Genomic DNA, 20,390 nt, shown 5'->3' with positions numbered 1-20,390 from the left:
AGGACATATTTGAGATGAATGAAAACAACTTTGAAACGCTATTAGAGATCATTGTCCATTTAGGACATATTTGTTAGGATGGATTAGGTTAGATGAAATTAATGTCTGTTAGCTTTAGAATTATTGATCTCTTTAAATTGTGTATTATATCCCATGTTTTGACTAACTTATGATTATGAGAAGAAAAATGTTAAAAACAGTTTTAAAGCCTATTAGTAGGGTTATGTGTGAACACACTATCCGGAACTTGCTACAAGATGTAATATTTTCCACATTAAGTTCTATAAATTACCAAGAAAATAATGAAAATGTCCGAGTTCATTACCTCAGGCTTGAGGTCACGGTGAACTACACCTTGGAGATGACAGTAGGCAACCACACTCAAAATCTGTACCACGACAGCCTTTGCATCTTCTTCCGAGTATTTTCCACCTCTAGAGAACATAAATCAGAAATTTATATATCTCAAATCTTGGTTACAAGAAGTGATTCTCTGGTAAGAGCAGACTGCAAATGTCAGAGACATTAAATATCTCAAACCCTGGAAAGTAAATTATTTTGAAGAAATCTCTGGCTCTTTAAATCGTAATGAAGTTGTAAGAGCTAAGAACTTGAGGGTTAGATGTAAAATTTTGTTTTCATAGACTTTATCAACTTCCACTAGATGCAGAACTCTGAAGACTGCTTACAACACCGATCCAAGCAAAAGAAGTGCACAACAATTTTTTTATTTTTTATTTTTTTCAACTAGACTGTATGTAAAAGTTGAGATAACTCATATTTTGGAGTGAATCACATACCTGATCAATTTTTAGAGGATCTCCTTCAAGAAGGCGTGCATCAGCAGGTACAATGTCCCCAAGTTTGATGCTTACTATGTCACCAGGAACTAACACTGAGGCATCTTCCCCACTCCACTTCCCGTCACGCAGGACCTGGTAGGAGTAATTAGAGAGTCAAATATAAGTCATTCCCTTACTTATGTTGAAAGTTCAAGAGAAAAAAAAAGGAAATAGAAATAGAAAACAAAATTTTTGGATCTGTATTTATTCGGGAAGAGGGAAACCTTGGCTTTTGGAGCTAATCGAGCCATAAGAGCAGCAGCCGCATTGCCAGCATTGTTTTCCTCAATAAAACTGATGGTAGAGTTGATAATGAGCAAGATCAAGATGCCAAAGAAGTCATGATAATCTGTGCCCTTATGCTGCACAAAATAAGGTTTGTCAGTATGGAATAATCTTAAATTGTCTTGCGCGTGCGTGCATATAATAATGAAGCTTTGACTAAATGATAAGTCAACACTATACTAAAGTAAGATAAGAGCATGTAAATTTACCCCTCCATGTGCAAGAGCAATGGCCAGTAAAGCTGCTGCTTCCATGACCCATGACAGAGGATTCCACATAAAGCCCAAAAACTTCAATATTTTACTTTCCTAGGGAAGAAAGAAAAGTATACAATAAATCACGCAGTGTAAAAAAAAAAATAGAGGTAAGATGAGATGTGGAAAAAGAAAAGGAAGTTATCCAACATAAATTTTCCTAACCTTTTTCTCTTCAAGTTTGTTGTATCCAAACAGTTCCAACCGTTCTTGAACTGCATCGGTACTCAGACCCTCTTTTGTACATTTGAGATGTTCAAATACTTCTTTGAGGGGCATGTTCTCCTGCATGAAGCAAATTACAAATTCAATATCATCTTTATTCATGATGGACAAAGCTTGTTGTCGAGTTTGGGTAACCAGTCAAAGTCGTCAAATTTGGACCGAAACACCCATGTTTGATTCGGCATGGCCCAATTCGGCCAGTGGGCTGAAACTCGCTGCATAGCGGTGATAAGCCATTTTTGGCCAAATTCTATCATTTAGGCTTTCAAAATTTTGTTTTTGCTATTTTGTAGTTGTGGAAAGCTATGAAGCATGGACACTCCAAAATTGATGCAGTAGCAGTGTCCGACACGCGGACAAGCCGGGGACACGCCGTGGACACGTACGGGACACGCCAGATGGCGTGTCCCTTTAATTTAATGATTTTTTTGGAAGGGGACACGGCAGGGACACGGAGGGGACACGCGTGTCCATTTCTGGACACGCCATGGGACACGGCGGGGCTCGTTTTTGAATTTTTTATATTTATTTGGGGCCAAAGTATAATATTTATAAAGTAAAAAAAAAATAAAAAAAAAAAAAGGCCCTAATCGAAACTGAGTAAAGGAGAAAAATTAACCTTCTCTCTCAGTTGAAGCCCGATCGAAGCTCTGTCTCTCAGTCACAGTCCTCCGACGTCGATCGAAGCCCTCTGACGTCGATCGCAGCCCTCTGACGTCGATCAATCGCAGCCCTCAGTCCCTGCTCCAGTCGTCTTCGAAGGTAAGCCCGTCTCTCGCTCTCTCTTTCGCCTGTCTCCTCTTTCGCTCTCTCTCTCTCTCTCTCAGCTTTCGACTGAGATGAGATGAGATTGAGTTTTATTTTTATTTTTTTTATTTTTTTTTACGTTTATATATGTTATTACTTTTTTTATTTATTTTTTATTTTGATACTCTTTTTTTATTTATTTTTTATTTTGATATATATTAATAAGCCTTTTTTTTTATATATATATATTATATGTAAGACTCTTTTTTATTTTTATTTTTATTTGTTTATATGTTTATATATATATATATGTAAGAACTTTTTTTTTTAATTATATGTTTATATATATGTATATATATAAAACTGTATTTAAATTCTATTTTTTTTATTTAAACTCTTTATTTAGATGAGGCTGTTTTTTTTAATTATATGTTTAAATTCTGTTTTATTTAAATTCTATTTAAGCTCTTTTTTTTGTTTTTTTTTTTATTTTTTTATTTATCCTTCTAATGTTAATGTTAATTTATAGGAAAAATGTCTAGTTCAAATTCTGCCAATAACACACCATCTGCCTTTGATGCTGAAAGATGATAAGCCACTCTAGAAATATGTGACTAGATTAGAAAAATCTGGTGCAAAGGGGGGGAATTATACTTTTCAATGTAACTTTTGTCGGTTTACACGTAAAGGTTCATACACTAGGGTAAAAGCCCATTTGATGCAAATTAAAAATCAGGGTATAGAAGTGTGTCCAAAAGTAACAAGTAAGGATAAAGCAGATTTTGAGAGAGCAATTGCAGAAGCAGAGTTGAAATTGAAAAACTCTAGGTTGAAGAAAGTCCCATTGCCTCCTCCTAGTTCAAGTGCATCATTAGGTTTATGTTTTAATGAACCAGAGGAGATATATGGATCAAAAAGGAAGAGGTCAACTGCTTTAGGGAGTGGAAGCAGTAGTAACCCTGTTATGAAAGCATTTAACATTGGGGCTCGAGAACGACTAAATAGTGAGATAGCTAGAATGTTTTATTCAGCAGGCTTGCCATTTCATTTGGCAAGAAATCCTTACTATGTTAGTGCATTTACTTTTGCTGCAAATAACAACATACAAGGGTATGTACCACCTGGGTATAACATGTTGAGAACTACATTGCTTCAAAAAGAAAGGATAAACATTGATAGGTTGTTAGATCCTATTCGAGGCTCATGGAAAGAGAAGGGGGTGAGTATAGTCAGTGATGGATGGAGTGATTCCCAACGAAGGCCATTAATAAATTTTATGGCTGTTACCGGAGGTGGGCCTATGTTTCTTAAAGCGGTTGATTGTTCAGGGGAAACAAAGGACAAATATTTTATTTCCAACTTGATAAAGGAAGTAATTATGGAGGTTGGGCCTAAAAATGTGGTTCAAGTCATTACAGATAATGCCGCAAATTGCAAGGCAGCCGGGCACCTAATTGAAGCACAATTTCCTCACATCTTTTGGACTCCTTGCGTTGTGCACACCCTCAATCTTGCCTTGAAGAATATTTGTGCTGCCAAGAATGTGGAAAATAATTCAGTCGCATTTGAAGAGTGTAATTGGATTAGTGAGATTGTGGGTGATGTGATGATGATCAAGAATTTTATTTGTAATCATTCCATGAGGTTGGCAATGTACAATGAGTTTGTGAGTTTGAAACTTCTTTCAGTTGCCGAGACACGCTTTGCTTCTTCTATTGTCATGCTTAAGAGGGTCAAATTGATAAAGCAAGGTCTCCAAACAATGGTAATCAGTGACAAATGGAGTTGTTATAGGGATGATGATATTGGCAAGGCCAAGTTTGTGAAGGATAAGTTATTGGGTGACTTTTGGTGGGATCAAGTTGACTACATACTTTCCTTTACTGCTCCTATTTATGACATGATTAGAGTTTGTGACACCGATAGACCTTCTCTTCACTTAGTATATGACATGTGCGATACAATGATAGAAAAAGTGAAGATGGTGATATATAAGCATGAAGGAAAGCGACTAGAAGATGAGTCTACATTCTATAATGTAGTACATCAGATTCTTGTAGACTGGTGGAACAAGAACAACACACCACTTCATTGCTTGGCACACTCATTGAATCCAAGGTGATTACAACACAATTTACTATTTTTATTAATTTAAGTTTAATATTATTCTTTCACATTTATAATGAGTAGTACTTTTTTTTCATTTTAGGTATTATAGTGATGTGTGGCTTCATGAGGATCCAAGCCGAGTTCCCCCACATAGGGATGAGGAGGTTTGTCTTGAGAGAAAAAAGTGCTTGAAAAGGTTCTTTGATGATCCGATGGAGCGCACTAAAGCAAATTTGGAGTATGCTAAGTTCTCAACAAAAGAGGGGCCATTTGCTGACATTGATTCCATTGGAGATAGATGTGATATGGATCCTCATAGTTGGTGGGTTGTTCATGGTGCATCTGCACCCACTCTTCAATCTTTGGCTTTAAGGCTACTTGTGCAACCTTCTTCTTCATCATGTGCTGAGAGGAATTGGAGTATATACTCTTTTATCCATTCAATGAGAAGAAACAAGATGACACCCCAACGTGCAGAGGACTTGGTTTTTGTTCATAGCAACCTCCGTCTTTTATCAAGGAGAACCCCACAATACCATGAAGGAGAGACCAAGTTATGGGATATTGCGGGCGACACATTTGATTCATTTGATGATGTTGGAATGCTTGAGGTTGCAAATCTGTCACTTGATGAACCTGAGATGGAGGTTGTGTTGTTTACAGATGATGGAGGTGCAAACGAAGAAAAAGGTGGTGATGCTAATGATGATGAAGACGTGCAAGAAATTGGATCTACTTGAAGTTTTGAAAGGCCTACTTTTTTTCTTTTTCTTTTTTTTCTTCTTCTTTGTCTCTTATTTAGTGTTTTTGTGAAGAATATTGTTGGATGTTTTCCCCTTATATTTATTGTTGGATGTTGGATGTTGAATCTTTTGCCTCTCTTATATTTATTGAATTAATGGTACTATATTAGTGTTTGTTAATTTTGATTTAGAATGAATGTAATACGAATCTACATAACACATAAAAATATATATATATATATATATATAAATCGCCGTGTCCCCTGCCGTGTCCGTGTCCCCATTTTTTGAAAATTGCCGTGTCCCGTGTCCGTATCCGTGTCCGTGTCAGTGTCAGTGTCAGTGTCAGTGTCAGTGTCAGTGTCAGTGTCCGTGCTTCATAGGTGGAAAGTATTCTTATAGCCATAACTTTAATAAAGAGTTTAAATTTTAACCCCGTTTGTTTGGCATAGTTCCAAGACTTTATAGTGTTAGTTTTTATTTTGTTTATTTTTATTTTCATATAGTTTTCAGTTTTCCTTCTTGTTTCATGTTTTCTTAAGAATATGATAATTCAGTTTATAGAGTTGTAAGTGTCCATTGAAGGATAGAAACTTTAATAACATTACTGATCTTGGTATTTTCTCTTGGTGGATTCAAGGCTTACCTCATGGATATGAGAATGATAGCTAGTTCCCTCTCGCTATCATTGCTACATCATTTATTGAGCTTTTTTCCATTGTCTTTTGTTTTTCCCTTTTTTTTTTTTTTTTTTTTTTATCCCCCTCCAGAAATTAATTCATCAAATGTTATATTCATTTGAAGCATATAAAAACACATGTAACGAAATTAAGAAGACTTGCAAGAAGAACCAAATCATTTTGTTGGACTTCTCATACTAACTCAGCAGATTAATTTAAATGCACTCTCTAGTTCTTATATTCACACTAATCATCATGAAAGAATTCAAGGGTGTACAAGAGCATTAACATAAAAAAGAAAATAAGGAAAAAAAAAGCACATTAACAACAGAATTGTAACTCAATAGATTTTGTTTCAATTGATAGTTCTGAGGAGACAACAGGCAACAAAATTGTAACTGAAAAGGGAAGGTTAGAAGATAAAAACGGAAAACAAAAACACAACCAAACAGACTTATGGATTTTGGTTCAATTGATAGTTCTAAGGACATACCAGATCAACAGCTTCCTTGTTGACGGCATCAAGGGCAATCGATTTATCATCCACTCCCATGTCTCCGTCAACTCCAACTCTCCGCCCACCAAGTTTTTCGTAAAAAAGCTGCGTTGTTTCAGTTACTTCAAATGAATCCTGAATTCCTCTCTTTCATACACAATTCTCCCAGCAACAACTTTAGCTCACAGTGTACTTATTTTGAATTTTTTTTTCAAAATTTGTTTTAGAATTTTTTTTTTTCCAAGAATGATATCAATGCGGCATTATATATAATTGTGATAAATTCCCTTAAGTTCAAATTTCATTTTTATTTTCTTAATATCATGATGGGATTGTCCTGTGATCATTTCTAAATGATTCTAAACAACAATGACCAAGAGAAATTTTGCCTCTAGAGGTTAAAGAGGGTGAGACTTTTAGCAAATTCTACATTCTAAGCTCTTTGTTGAAGCTTCATCTTTAAACTTGCAGACCTAACAACCATACCAGATGAACCAATTTTATATAAGCCATCAAGATTGAGTATTACATAATGCTTTGATTGTTTAGCTACCTCCTAGAAAGTATAAGATACGAATTACAAAGAGAAAATTGCTTGGAAGCTATCTAATCTGAACAATGCTAATTGAACAAGACATCATGCAATTTCAAATGCAAATAAAGCAAATTGTGTAACAATAAAGCTTCAACAGAGTGCACCAACCAAATTTCAGTACTCCAAAAATAAATAAATAAAATATTCAGTGCTATGCTAGAGTTTAGAAATATCCCAACCCATTAATCATCCAAATGAGCTATAGCAGAGACACCAGCTTTCTCGATTCTCCATGCTAATTCTACCGTATCCTTGGATGATTTTAGAAGTTGAATCTTACATGTTACTAGTGTGTCCAAATTTCGCTTTAATGTGGTCAATATCTAGATCAACAGAGAAACAACATGAGGGTTAAAGCTTTTAGTTCAAACAATGAACAGAGAAGGAAAAACAAAAATAGAACTCCATGAATGCCATGTACCACATACATCATGAATAAGCTCCGGCTTAGTCAATAATGCAGCGCCCATTCCGCCACTAATAGAGAATGATTTAGGGCAACCCATATTGATATCCCAAGCTCAAAGTTGCTCACTCCCACCTCCTCAAATTCTAAACTTCAACTCATCCAATCACGAAAGGTATATTAATGGGTCCCCCTGCCTCAACTCTTTAGCACCAGGAAAGTATCTCTCCAAAATACCATTAATGGAAATAGAAAACTTGGGAGAGGTGATACAAGAGGCAATCCAATTCCTGAACTTCAAAGGGCGTTGAAAACTACCCAGAATACCAAGGATAAGCTGCCAAGAAAAAGAGTCAAAAGCATTCATGATGCTTATTTTCATAGCACATCTAGGAGATGCATTACTTCTATGGTAATTTTTTACTAACTCTTGCACGAGAAGAATTTGGTCATAAATAGATCTCCCACAAATAAAAGCAGTTTGGCAGGTATCTACCAAAAGATGGATGACTTGCTTCAACCTATTGGCGATAATCTTAGTAAGGACTTTATAAGTAGTATTGCCTCAAGATATAGGTCGGTAATTAGTCATGCCGCTGGGTTAAGTACCTTAGGGACAAGGGTTATAGTAGTGGCATGCACTTCTTGTTTTCTGATGTGAGATAAATGAATAAATTCACTGTAAGGTGCCAAAATGGGTGAATAATAATCAGAGTACAATGTTTTGTTTGTGGCACCAGGTCTGTAGAATCAGTGATATAGATACAAAAGCAACATTATTTTTTCAAATGCCAAGTTCAGAAACAAAACATTAATGTTTTTAAATCAACGATGATGTTGTTGGTATTAATAAATAAACAATGGGGATATATTTATGGAATATAGCAATAAGGGATGAGTTTTTTTTACTTTAGCAAGACAATCTTGAAAATCCTGTGCAGTGTCGGCTCCAAAACTTGTGGTTGATGGGCTCATGTAAAGTCTTAAATATTTCTTTCTAAAATCATGAATAAAAATCTCTTAATATGTTGATTTTGTTTTTGACCCCCCAAAAAAAAAAAACAAAAAAATTGCAAATATATACTTTTTATAATTAATAATGTAATTAGCAGAGTGTTCTTGCTGCCATTATTAAAGTAATTAGCAGAGTGTTCCCAATATATGAACCCACATTAATTTATTCCAAATAGTTGTACAAGAATGACTTCAGCTATATATATACATATACATATATCTTTATATTCAGGTCAGAATCAAATATCAGTTCAGATTAATTCAAACATCAGTTCAGCTTGAGAGAGAGAGAGAGACAGATAGAGACAGAGACAATGGAGCTCACCGATCTGAATCGCTGAGATGAAATTCGATTTCGATTTCGAGAGAGAACTGAAATGGCTCTGATGAATCACCGATCTGTTTCGCTGAGACTGAGCTGAATCTCTCAATCACAGAGCTGAACTGACAGAGATAATTAGGGTTTAGACAGCAGAGAGAGAGAGAGAGAGAGAGACAGTCGCTCACCGATCTGAATCGATTTTGAGAGAGAACTTCAAAATGGCTCTAATGAATCACCGATGTAAGATCTTGGAAATGGCTCTGATGAACGCTCACAAGTTTGCTGTCACCGATCTGAATCGATTTCGATTTTGAGAGAGAGAGAGAGAGCGCGGGTGAGAGTGAGAGCGAGAGTGAGAGTCAGATTCAGATTCAAAATAAAGGTGAAACAGGGACAGGGAGTGTGCGGGACAAACTATTTCAAGACGTTTATAAACGTCTTCTATTCATGAAACGGCGCCGTTTTGATTAGAGAAAAATGCGACGATTATGAAACGCCGCTAAATATTACAAACAGTGGCGTTTTAAAAAACGTCGTTAAAAATGCGCCCCCAAAACTGATATTTCCTGTAGTGCGATTGTGTCACCATTTGCAGTAGCAAAAAGAATATCATCAATGAGAATCACGACTCACGATGATAATGAAGTCTGACACCATCGAACCATCAATGGTGGCAAAGAAGAAGCTTCCTAATGCTTCTGCCTGTTGAATAGAAACACACAAGCTCACATTAGAAGAGTATTAATTCTTCCAACAACTTAACAGAATGTAAATGATGCAAAAACCAGAAAATTAGAGCTTAGAACCGCACAAGTTGGTAGGAAAACCTGCATTTAAGATGAACAATCTTGATCCCCACAATCATTCCGTAGACACATTACAATCATGACTCATGTTTATAGTCATGTAAATTAAAAGTTAAATTTTTCTCTTGGTTGACATTTTTTTTTCTAGAATCAGTCGCTGGATCTTGCTTGATCAACCCAATGATGCCCACAATATGAAGCATCTTGCCTTCCACATTGAAACATATTACAATTTTACAAGGTTGTCACTAAGTCAAAGCCATACATGCAAGATTGTAGCTAAAACTCAATCAACTAGATCCCAAGGCCGTGGGTTGGAAATTTACATCACAAGTATCAACTAGAAGTCAGGATCAGTAACAAGTAACAGGTTAAAATTATTTGAGGTCATTAAATGTCTTGGCAGTGGTGGTGCACTCCTCTTTCCCAGCAGAATAGGCGTGGGTCTTCGAAAAGAATAGGTGTGGGTGGTGTGGGCATTGGGAGTACAGCTGAATAGTTTGGCTGGTGTGGGCTTTGGGAGTGCAGCAGCATAGGTGAATAAAATAATTGGGTTGAATAGAGGAGTGCAGCAGCTTGGGTGTTGGAGAAAAATTTTAGTTTGTTGAAAAGCGGAATGCAGGAGTAACTTGGGTGTTTTGGTGGGTTGATTTTGTGGAAATTCATGTATTTTATTTTCTTGTTAAATCCTTCTTAACTTTTTTGTTTAAAAAAAAAATCGTGAGGCCAAGGGATTGATTGTATGGATGCGAGTAGCAGTAGCAGGGGTAATTTGTACTTTCCGAATCACTTTTGATGCATGTCATCTTTCTGTACCTTTAATTTCATGCTGTTAATTAAATTTTTCTTTGCTGATCAAAAAAAAAATCGTCTCTATAGACTCCATAATGTATGAATCGATCATGAAGGAATAAATACCACGATCAGCAAGTAGAAACAACTTATTCATGGCTCATGTCAGTCCACATCCGTCAATATCTTCTTGAAAGAAATTATTTTTCATGAATTAAACATTCAAATGTGCCCGCTTCTCCTCCAAAGAATTTCATATATTTTTCCTTCTAAATATTATCTGAAATTAACTCAAGTTGAATTCATATAAGACTACTGGACACCAAATGAGTTATGGTTCCCTCTAATTGCACACCTGCTTAGTGCATTACAGTTTGTTACAAGCCACAGGGGTCATGCCTCTAACGGTAGAAATGTAATGTCCAAAAGTTTATATCAAAATGTAAACAAGTTTTACAATCAAAACTCTATCAGGATCATGCTTCTCACATGATAATGATGTGAAGACAAAAAAAAAAATTACATAAGTCCGACAGATTAACCAAACTACGTCAATTTCCAAAACTGAAACTATTCAAGTGAACCAGATGGCTTCAAGTATTATCCGATGCACATTTTCTCTACTATAGTAATTAAATTATTTCCTTTCCTTGCATAGCTAGAATACATTATTTGTGCAGAGTGACAAGAAACACAATGTATCAGACATGAAAACTGTTGGGATCGATTCCTCTCTCTATAAGTAAATAAGTAAATAAATAAATGAAGAAAGCAATGGGTAGTATTTATTCGTTTTCAAATTGGTAATTTTTGGTACTATTAGTATTTTTTATTTTTTATTTTTGGCCATTTTAGGTACTATTAGTAGAAGAGCTATGGTATGTAGAGAGAGAGAGACTTTCAATTTTGTCCAAAAACATAGGTTTCTCTGTGTATATTTTTGGTCTCTGTGACATTGACTAATAACAAATTTCCATCATCCAGGACACCCTGCATGCAAATGGGAAACAGCCTTATTTGCTGTATAATTTTATTCATCAAATCAAAATCTAAAGGTTGAGAATAGAATTATAAAATAAAATAAAAAAAATAGTAAATAAAAATAAACCACTTTTCTTGTACCATAAAAAATTTGATAAAAGTTGTACTTGATTCATAGTCCATTTTTACAACACAAATTTAATAAAATCACATGATAAAGAATATTGAACCAATCTTAATATTTTATATAGATGTTCGGATACATATTCTTAAAAAATAAACAAAAAGTGTGACCCTATATCAAGACAATAAAAATTAGCATAATTATTCAGTACATCCAGAGTATGGACATGTGATACTCTATAAGGTTTTGATTGGTAGAAAGAGATAGTAGCTCACAATTTATATTGGGGTGGAAGAACAACATGAGAGCTAAGTAATTGATGATTGACTTGGAATATGGTTACGTGATGTTCCGAGAGTATTATATAATTTCCCTAAAAATTATTAGAGTAAAATTTGAGTATTTAATAATTTGCAATCTTATTATCTAATTTGTCCAAACAAATCTAACTATAAAATAATAATAAATAGGATCCATTCCTCACTCAATAAGTAAATAAATAAATGAAGAAAGCACTGTGCAGTACTAGTATCACATAATTCCTTTTTGGTGGGGCTGGGCTTCCCCAGTCTGTGATCGGACTGGAGAGTACTGTTAGATTCGTGAGACTCATCACGAGTCTCATTTCGATAATCCAAACTGTTCAATGTGTAGAACTTATCAAGTACTATATGTTGTAAAAAATCACTGTGATCTGATATCGATAGCTATCTAATCAGATCAGATTTCTGTCAACTATTTATTTTTTCACTTTTTTTTTTAATACAAAACTGATTTAATCACATAATTATCGATATCCGATCAACATAATTTTTTCACAAACATATTGTACTCGATTTTAACACATTGAACGGTTCAAATTATTAAAACGAGACCCGTAATAAACTTTCACAAACTCAACAGTACCTTCTAATCTGATACAGCCTGGACCGACATGGACTGGAGGGAAGCCAACTCCTTTTTGGTGCATCACATATAACTTATTTTTTCTTCTTCTAACACGTTCCAGAATCCATCTCACTCTCCCTCCATATTTGAAAACATTTCCTTACAGGCATTTAGCTATTATAAGTTGCTTCTAAACAAAATTTCCTTTTTTGTGTAATTTTAGCCATCTCCTTTTGTTTTATTTATTTCTCTATTTATTCTTTTTCCTTTTCTTTCTGTGTATTGCTCCAGATGAAATTTCCGTTTTTGTATAATTTCAGCCCTTACCTTTCGTTTTATTTTTTTTTCTCTATTCAATCTACTTTGCCAAATTCATCTCTGTTTATTTTTACTTTTCTATGTATTGCTTTCAAAAAAAATTATTTCCAGAAAAAATAGGCAAGACTTTTAACGCTAACGGCTGTGAGGGAGGGAGAGAGAAAGAAAGAAGCGAAAAACGAAAGAGAGAAGAGAAGGAGGGACGAAGAGGCAGAGAAGACGAAGTAGGGATACGTCATCAACGGCTACCGAACAACCGCCATTGCCAGCGAGTGAAAAGCGACCTTGCTCGTTCGCAGCCGCGTACCGCCATTGCCAGCGAGTCAAGTGAAGAGCAACCTTGCTCGTTCGTAGCTGCGTACCGCCATTGCCAGCGAGTGAAGAGCAACCTTGCTCGTTCGCAGCTATGTACTGCCATTGCCAGCGAGTGAAGTGAAGAGCAACCTTGCTCGTTTGCAGCTGCGGACCGCCATTACCAGCGAGTGAAGCGAAGAGAAACCTTGCACGTTCGCAGCAGCATACCGCCATTGCCAGCGAGCGAAGAGCAACCTTGCTCGTTCGTACCCACTTCCGTACCTCTCCTCTCCCTTCGGCCGCAACCTTGGACAAAGAAGACCACCTCTTCCTTCGGTCGGAGCACTTGCAACTCTCCCACCGCCGAGTTTCAGGTACATGAAAAAATTTTGAGATTTTTTTTTTTTTAAAAAAAAAAAAATTTGAGAGTTTTTTTTATTGAAAATTGTTCAAGTTTTTAGTTTGTTGAATCGTGTAGAAGTTTCCATAGATGAAATTGGATTTTCCCAACTTCCTTTGTTTTCTTCCTTCAAACCAAAACCAAACTAAAGCAAAAACCTTTCAGTTCATCTTTACCCAGTCAAAGCCCCACCCAATCAAAACATCTCTCTCTACTACCCTTTACAATTCAACTTATGTGAATCACATACCCATTTCAATCCAGCAATTTCACAGGTGCCTTCCCAATCATTTCCTTTTTTTAAAAAAAAAAAATTTATAATAACTAATCCCAAAAAAAAAAAAAAAAAACCAATTTGTTCAAAGCTGATAATTGCAGTAATAGTACTTAATCTCTGTTTTGCTTCAAATGAAAGGCTTCGCATATTCATATTGTTGTTTGAGTATAATATGTCTGGATTGAACTGATTAATCTATGGGATTGAAAAATGTATGGTATAATGTAATGCTCTTTATTTTCTTCCAATTTTCTGTATATTTTTTTTTTTCAAACTCTCCGTTTATATGTTTTACAGCCTAAATCATGGTTTTAAAGATCAGAAATGTTTGGCCCACACAATTTCTTCCCTCCATTCCAGAATGACCTAGCCTCCAAATTTCAAAACTGACCCAGGCTCAAGTGTAAGAAGAGAGCCTGGATCAGTTTTGAAATTTGGTTGAGCCTGGGTCAGTTTTGAAATTTGAAGGCTAGGTCATTCCGGAATGGAGGGAAGAAATTGTGTGGACCAAGCATTTTTGCTCTTTAAAACCATGATTTAGGCTGTAAAACATAGAAACAGAAAGTTTGAAAAAAAATATATACACAAAACTAGAAGAAAATAAGGAGCATTACATTATACCATACATTTTTCAATCCCATAGATTAATCAGTTCAATCCAGACATTATACTCAAACAACAATATGAATATGCAAAGCCTTTCATTTGAAGCAAAACAGAGATTAAATACTATTACTGCAATTATCAGCTTTGAACAAGTTGGGTTTTTTTTTGGGAGGGGGGGGGGTTTATTGGATTAGTTATTATAAAAAAAAAAATTTAAAAAAAAGGAAATGATTGGGAAGTCACCTGTGAAATTGCTGGATTGAAATGGGTATGTGATTCACATGGGTAGAGAGAGATGTTTTGATTAGGTGGGGCTTTGACTGGGTAAAGATGAACTGAAAGGTTTTTGCTTTAGTTTGGTTTTGGTTTGAAGGAAGAAAACAAAGGAAGTTAGGAAAATCCAATTTCATCTATGGAAACTTCTACATGATTCAACAAACTAAAAACTTGAACAATTTTCAATAAAAAAAACTCTCTTCTCAATTTTTTTTTTTAAAAAAAATCTCAACAATTTTTCATGTACCTGAAACTCGGCGGTGGGAGAGTTGCAAGTGCTCCAGCCGAAGGAAGAAGTGGTCTTCTTTGTCCAAGCGGCCGGAGGGAGAGGAGAGGTACGGCAGCGGGTACGAACGAGCAAGGTTGCTCTTCACTCGCTGGCAATGGCGGTATGCTGCTGCGAACGAACAAGGTTGCTCTTCGCTTCACATGCTGGTAATGGCGGTCCGCAGCTACAAACGAGCAAGGTTGCTCTTCACTTCACTCGCTGGCAATGGCGATACGAAGTTGCGAATGAGCAAGGTTGCTCTTCACTTCACTCGCTGGCAATGGCAGTACGCAGCTGCGAAGAGCAAGGTTGCTCTTCACTCGCTGGCAATGGCGGTACGCACCTACGAACGAGCAAGGTTGCTCTTCACTTGACTCGCTGGCAATGGCGGTACGCGGCTGCGAACGAGCAAGGTCGCTCTTCACTCGCTGGCAATGGCGGTTGTTCGGTAGCCGCCGATGACGTCTCCCTACTTCGTCTTCTCTGCCTCTTCGTCCCTCCTTCTCTTCTCTCTTTCGTTTTTCGCTTCTTTCTTTCTCTCTCCCTCCCTCACAGCCGTTAGCGTTAAAAGTCTTGCCTATTTTTTCTAGAAATAATTTTTTTTCAAAGCAATACATAGAAAAGTAAAAATAAACAGAGATGAATTTGGCAAAGTAAATTGAACAGAGAAAAAAAAATAAAACGAAAGGTAAGGGCTGAAATTATACAAAAACGGAAATTTCATCTGGAGCAATACATAGAAAGAAAAGGAAAAAGAATAAATAGAGAAATAAATAAAAGAAACGGAGACGGCTAAAATTACACAAAAAGGGAAATTTTGTTTAGAAGCAACTTATAATAGCTAAATGCCTATAAGGAAATGTTTTCAAATATGGAGGGAGAGTGAAATGGATTCTGGACCGTTAGAAGAAGAAAAAATAAGTTATATGTGATGCACCAAAAAGGAGTTGGCTTCCCTCCAGTCCATGTCGGTCCAGGCTGTATCAGATTAGAAGGTACTGTTGAGTTTGTGAAAGTTTATTACGGGTCTCGTTTTAATAATTTGAACCGTTCAATGTGTTAAAATCATCGAGTACAATATGTTTGTGAAAAAATTATGTTGATCGGATATCGATAATTATGTGATTAAATCAGTTTTGTATTAAAAAAAATGTGAAAAAATAAATAGTTAACAGAAATCTGATCTGATTAGATAGCTATTAATATCCGATCACAGTGATTTTTTACAGCATATAGTACTCGGTAAGTTCTATACATTGAATAGTTTGGATTATCGAAATGAGACCCATAGTGAGTTTCACAAGTCTAATAGTACTCTCTAGTCCGATCACAGACTGGGGAAGCCCAGCCCCACCAAAAAGGAGTTATGTGATACTAGTACTACACAGTGTTTTCTTCATTTATTTATTTACTTAGGAGTTGTTTGGGATGACCTAAATAAGTATATTTTTTATCTTTTTATGAAAAGATGTGCAAAAAAGTAGAGAGGTGATGTGATGAAAAAAAGATAAAAAGATAAAAAGATGAATTATTTTTGAGTTGCCAAACTTGGCCTTGGGGTGGGCACGGGTCGATTGCAGCCACGGAACCTCCAATCTGCCATCCGTCCACCAGTTTGGCGGATTGGAGAAAATCAATCCGCATCCGTCCGCCAATCCGGCGGATGCGGATTGAACGGATTAGCAGATTGGCGGGTGAATACGAATCGGTTTGGCGGTTTAAAATTTTACAAATTTTCAACATAATTTAACATCGCACTTCCTCAACATAATTCAACAAAATTTCAATTTAATTCAACATAATTTATATTGTGCACACAATATAAATTTTAGATTTTTTTGGAGTCATACACAGTATAAATCATATACACATTATACTGTCTATATTATATTGTGCACACAGTATATGTAGCACCACAAAAAACCTCCTACAATCATAAATCTGTCTAAGAAGCATTACGACAAACACCTTAGCTACCAAAATTAGAAATTTACTTCCTAAAGCCCCCTTATAAAATGGCTTCACCACACATCAACTACAAAGAATTCAACAGAAACAACAAAAACATGAAAGCACAAAATATATATATATATATTGTATCCAAGAATTGGGTTTTTAGAAGGCAATAGCACAACATAAAATGGGAACAAATCTTGAGAAAAGAAAATTAATTTTTTAAAGCAAAAAAACAAAGCACAACCATCTGACTACAAATTTCAGAGATTCAACCATAAATTCAAAGATCCATTAGAAACACTAAAACAAGGAAAGGAAAAAAAAAAATCCACAGATTCCACTGGCTTAATCCTGTCTGCTCTCCTTGACAATCATCTTGCCTGAGGTTGTTTGTGCACTTCCAAAAGAAAAAACAATATAAGAAACAAAATGAACTGAGAGCATTTATTTAGTTGATTCTGCATTTCTATAAGCTGAATCTCAAAAGACAAACAAAATCATCAATCTACCTCCAACATTTTATTCATGAATCTGAAATCAACCAAACAAAAAACATTACCAAAGAATATCAAAGAGAGGAGAAAACACAGAGCACACTCACAGAACAAAGGTAGAGGAGAAGATCCACGACCAAAGAGAAGGAAGAGAAGAAGAGAAGAAAAGAATACCTTCAAATCAATGTTTCGATCGCTGCTCGCCGCTATTGTCGCCGATCGCCGATCGTCGCTAGCCACCATTGTCGCCGATTACCACTCGTCACTCATCTTTGTTCAAGTGTGTGTGAGAGAGAGAGAGAGAGAGAGAGTTGAGAGAGACAGAGACATGTTGAAGAACCTAGGGCTACAAAACGTGAAATGAAAATAAAAAAGAGGCAACACGGGGGAAAAGGGGGAAAATAAGTGAGGGCGCGGGCGGGTCGGGTGAGCAGATAAAATTGGTGGTTTACCCGCGACCCGACCCGACCCGAATCCAAGAAAATGAAAAATATAGACCCGTATCCGTCCGTCACATGTCACGCATCCACCAAAACTCAGCGGGCCGGACCAGGCCGGGTGTGACGGGCCGGGCCGAGCCGGGTGTGGCGGGCCGAGCCATCCGTTGCACACCCCTACTTGGCCTTATTAAGAGAGGAATGGATCCTATTTATTATTATTTTAAAGTTAGATTTGTTTGGGTAAACTAGATAATATTGCAAATTATTAAATACTCAAATTTCACTCTAATAATTTTTAGGGAAATTATATAATACTCTCAGAACATCACGTAATCATATTCCAAGTCAAGCATCAATTACTTAGAGCTCATATTGTTCTTCCATCCCCAATATAAATTGTGAGCCACTATTTCTTTCTACCAATCAAAACCTTATGGAGTATTACATGTCCATACTCTGGATGTACTGAATAATTACCCTAATTTTTATAGTCTTCATATAGGGTCACACTTTTTGTTTATTTTTTAAGAATATGTATCCGAACATCTATATAAAATATTAAGACTGGTTCGATATTCTTTACCATGTGATTTTATTAAATTTGTATTGTAAAAATGGACTACGAATCAAGTACAACTTTTATCAGATTTTTTATGGTACAAGAAAAGTTGTTTATTTTTATTTACTATTTTTTCTTTTTTATAATTCTATTCTCAACCTTTAGATTTTGATTTAATGAATAAAATTATACAGCAAATAAGGTTGTTTCCCATTTGCATGCAGGGTGTCCTAGATGATGGAAATTTGTTATTAGTCAATGTCACAGAGACCAAAAATATATACAGAGAAACCTATGTTTTTGGACAAAATTGAAAGTCTCTCTCTCTCTACATACAATAGCTCTTCTACTAACAGTACCTAAAGGCCAAAAATAAAAAATACTAACAGTAACTAAAATTACCAATTTGAAAACGAATAAATACTACCCATTGCTTTCTTCATTTATTTATTTACTTATAGAGAGAGGAATCGATCCCAACAGTTTTCATGTCTGATACATTGCGTTTCTCGTCACTCTGCGCAAATAATGTATTCTAGCTATGCAAGGAAAGGAAATAATTTAATTATTATAGTAGAGAAAATGTGCATCGGATAATACTTGAAGCCATCTGGTTCACTTGAATAGTTTCAGTTTTGGAAATTGACGTAGTTTGGTTAATCTATCGGACTTATGTAATTTTTTTTTTGTCTTCACATCATTATCATGTGAGAAGCATGATCCTGATAGAGTTTTGATTGTAAAACTTGTTTACATTTTGATATAAACTTTTGGACATTACATCTCTACCGTCAGAGGCATGACCCCTGTGGCTTGTAACAAACTGTAATGCACTAAGCAGGTGTGCAATTAGAGGGAACCATAACTCATTTGGTGTCCAGTAGTCTTATATGAATTCAACTTTAGTTAATTTCATATAATATTTAGAAGGAAAAATATATGAAATTCTTTGGAGGAGCAGTGGGCACATTTGAATGTTTAATTCATGAAAAACAATTTCTTTCAAGAAGATATTGACGGGTGTGGACTGACTTGGGCCATGAATAAGCTGTTTGTACCTGCTGATTGTGGTATTTATTCCTTCATGATCGATTCATACATTATGGAGTCTATGGAGACGATTTAATGACCTCAAACAATTTTAACCTATTACTTGTTACTGATCCTGACTTCTAGTTGATACTTAGTGATGTAAATTTCCAACCCACGGCCTTGGGATCTAGTTGATTGAGTTTTAGCTACAATCTTGCATGTATGGCTGACTTAGTGACAACCTTGTAAAATTGTTATATGTTTACCCAGTCAAAGCCCACCCAATCAAAACATCTCTCTCTACTACCCTTTACAATTCAACTTATGTGAATCACATACCCATTTCAATCCAGCAATTTCACAGGTGCCTTCCCAATCATTTCCTTTTTTTAAAAAAAAAAAATTTATAATAACTAATCCCAAAAAAAAAAAAAAAAAAACCAACTTGTTCAAAGCTGATGATTGCAGTAATAGTATTTAATCTCTGTTTTGCTTCAAATGAAAAGCTTCGCATATTCATATTGTTGTTTGAGTATAATAGCCCTGTTTGGTAGAGCTGTGGGAAAGTGCTTATAGCTTATGCCTAAACAGCTTATAGCTTATAACTATGAACATAAGCTGATTTCTGACTTATTCTTAAAGCACCTCCTGTCCCACTCAAAGAATAAACTGATTTCTAACTTCCAAAAAACTATAAGCTATAAGCTATAAGCTATAAGCTATAAGCTAAACCAAACACATCAAAATAGCTTAAATTAAGCTGAAAGCTAAAATAAGCTGATTATAATTTCTGCCAAACAGGCACAATGTCTGGATTGAACTGATTAATCTATGGGATTGAAAAATGTATGGTATAATGTAATGCTCTTTATTTTCTTCCAATTTTCTGTATATATTTTTTTTTTCAAACTCTCTGTTTATATGTTTTACAGCCTAAATCATGGTTTTAAAGATCAGAAATGTTTGGTCCACACAATTTCTTCCCTCCATTCCAGAATGACCTGGCCTCCAAATTTCAAAACTGACCCAGGCTCAAGTGTAAGAAGAGAGCCTAGGTCAGTTTTGAAATTTGGTTGAGCCTGGGTCAGTTTTGAAATTTGGAGGCCAGGTCATTCCGGAATGGAGGGAAGAAATTGTGTGGACCAAGCATTTTTGCTCTTT

The 20,390-nt window shown here is 35.7% G+C and overlaps 2 protein-coding genes across 3 annotated transcripts; one reads left to right on the top strand and one right to left on the bottom strand.

The window, feature by feature from the left end:
- Positions 1 to 1,547: 1,547 nt before the first annotated feature.
- Positions 1,548 to 17,582, bottom strand: LOC114272683 (uncharacterized). Of its 2 annotated transcripts, XR_014335531.1 has the most exons (5): positions 17,373 to 17,582; positions 9,352 to 9,420; positions 7,405 to 7,719; positions 7,156 to 7,299; positions 1,548 to 1,666 (listed from the first exon to the last, which is right to left on the bottom strand). XR_014335531.1 is itself a non-coding variant. In XM_082878302.1 (4 exons), the coding sequence occupies exons 1-4, from the start codon at positions 17,439 to 17,441 to the stop codon at positions 3,859 to 3,861; spliced, it is 273 nt and encodes a 90-aa protein (XP_082734428.1). In that variant the 5' UTR covers positions 17,442 to 17,582; the 3' UTR covers positions 2,769 to 3,858. The 2 variants fall into 2 exon arrangements, 1 of the variants encoding a protein (XP_082734428.1); XM_082878302.1 differs by lacking the exons at positions 1,548 to 1,666; positions 7,156 to 7,299; positions 7,405 to 7,719 and adding exons at positions 2,769 to 3,885; positions 6,379 to 6,486.
- LOC114267077 (uncharacterized) lies at positions 4,205 to 5,528 on the top strand. Its single transcript, XM_028208066.2, has 2 exons — positions 4,205 to 4,471; positions 4,563 to 5,528. Exons 1-2 carry the CDS (start codon positions 4,254 to 4,256, stop codon positions 5,200 to 5,202), a joined length of 858 nt encoding a protein of 285 aa, XP_028063867.2. The 5' UTR covers positions 4,205 to 4,253; the 3' UTR covers positions 5,203 to 5,528.
- Positions 17,583 to 20,390: the final 2,808 nt, after the last annotated feature.

The sequence above is a fragment of the Camellia sinensis genome, chromosome 7, assembly GCF_055761805.1.
Source record: "Camellia sinensis isolate YWXY chromosome 7, ASM5576180v1, whole genome shotgun sequence".
In the NCBI taxonomy this organism is placed as follows: Eukaryota; Viridiplantae; Streptophyta; class Magnoliopsida; order Ericales; family Theaceae; genus Camellia; species Camellia sinensis.
This window is presented reverse-complemented; position numbering and strand designations above follow the sequence as displayed.

Coding starts and splice junctions, on each gene's coding strand:
- LOC114267077 (XM_028208066.2), top strand. CDS start 4,254: ATGATTAGAGTTTGTGACACCGATAGACCTTCTCTTCACTTAGTATAT. Junction 4,472..4,562: donor GCACACTCATTGAATCCAAG/GTGATTACAACA, acceptor TTTTCATTTTAG/GTATTATAGTGATGTGTGGC.
- LOC114272683 (XM_082878302.1), bottom strand. CDS start 17,441: ATGGTGGCTAGCGACGATCGGCGATCGGCGACAATAGCGGCGAGCAGC. Junction 6,487..9,351: donor TGTCAGACTTCATTATCATC/GTGAGTCGTGAT, acceptor GAAACAACGCAG/CTTTTTTACGAAAAACTTGG. Junction 3,886..6,378: donor ACAAGGAAGCTGTTGATCTG/GTATGTCCTTAG, acceptor CATTCTTGGCAG/CACAAATATTCTTCAAGGCA.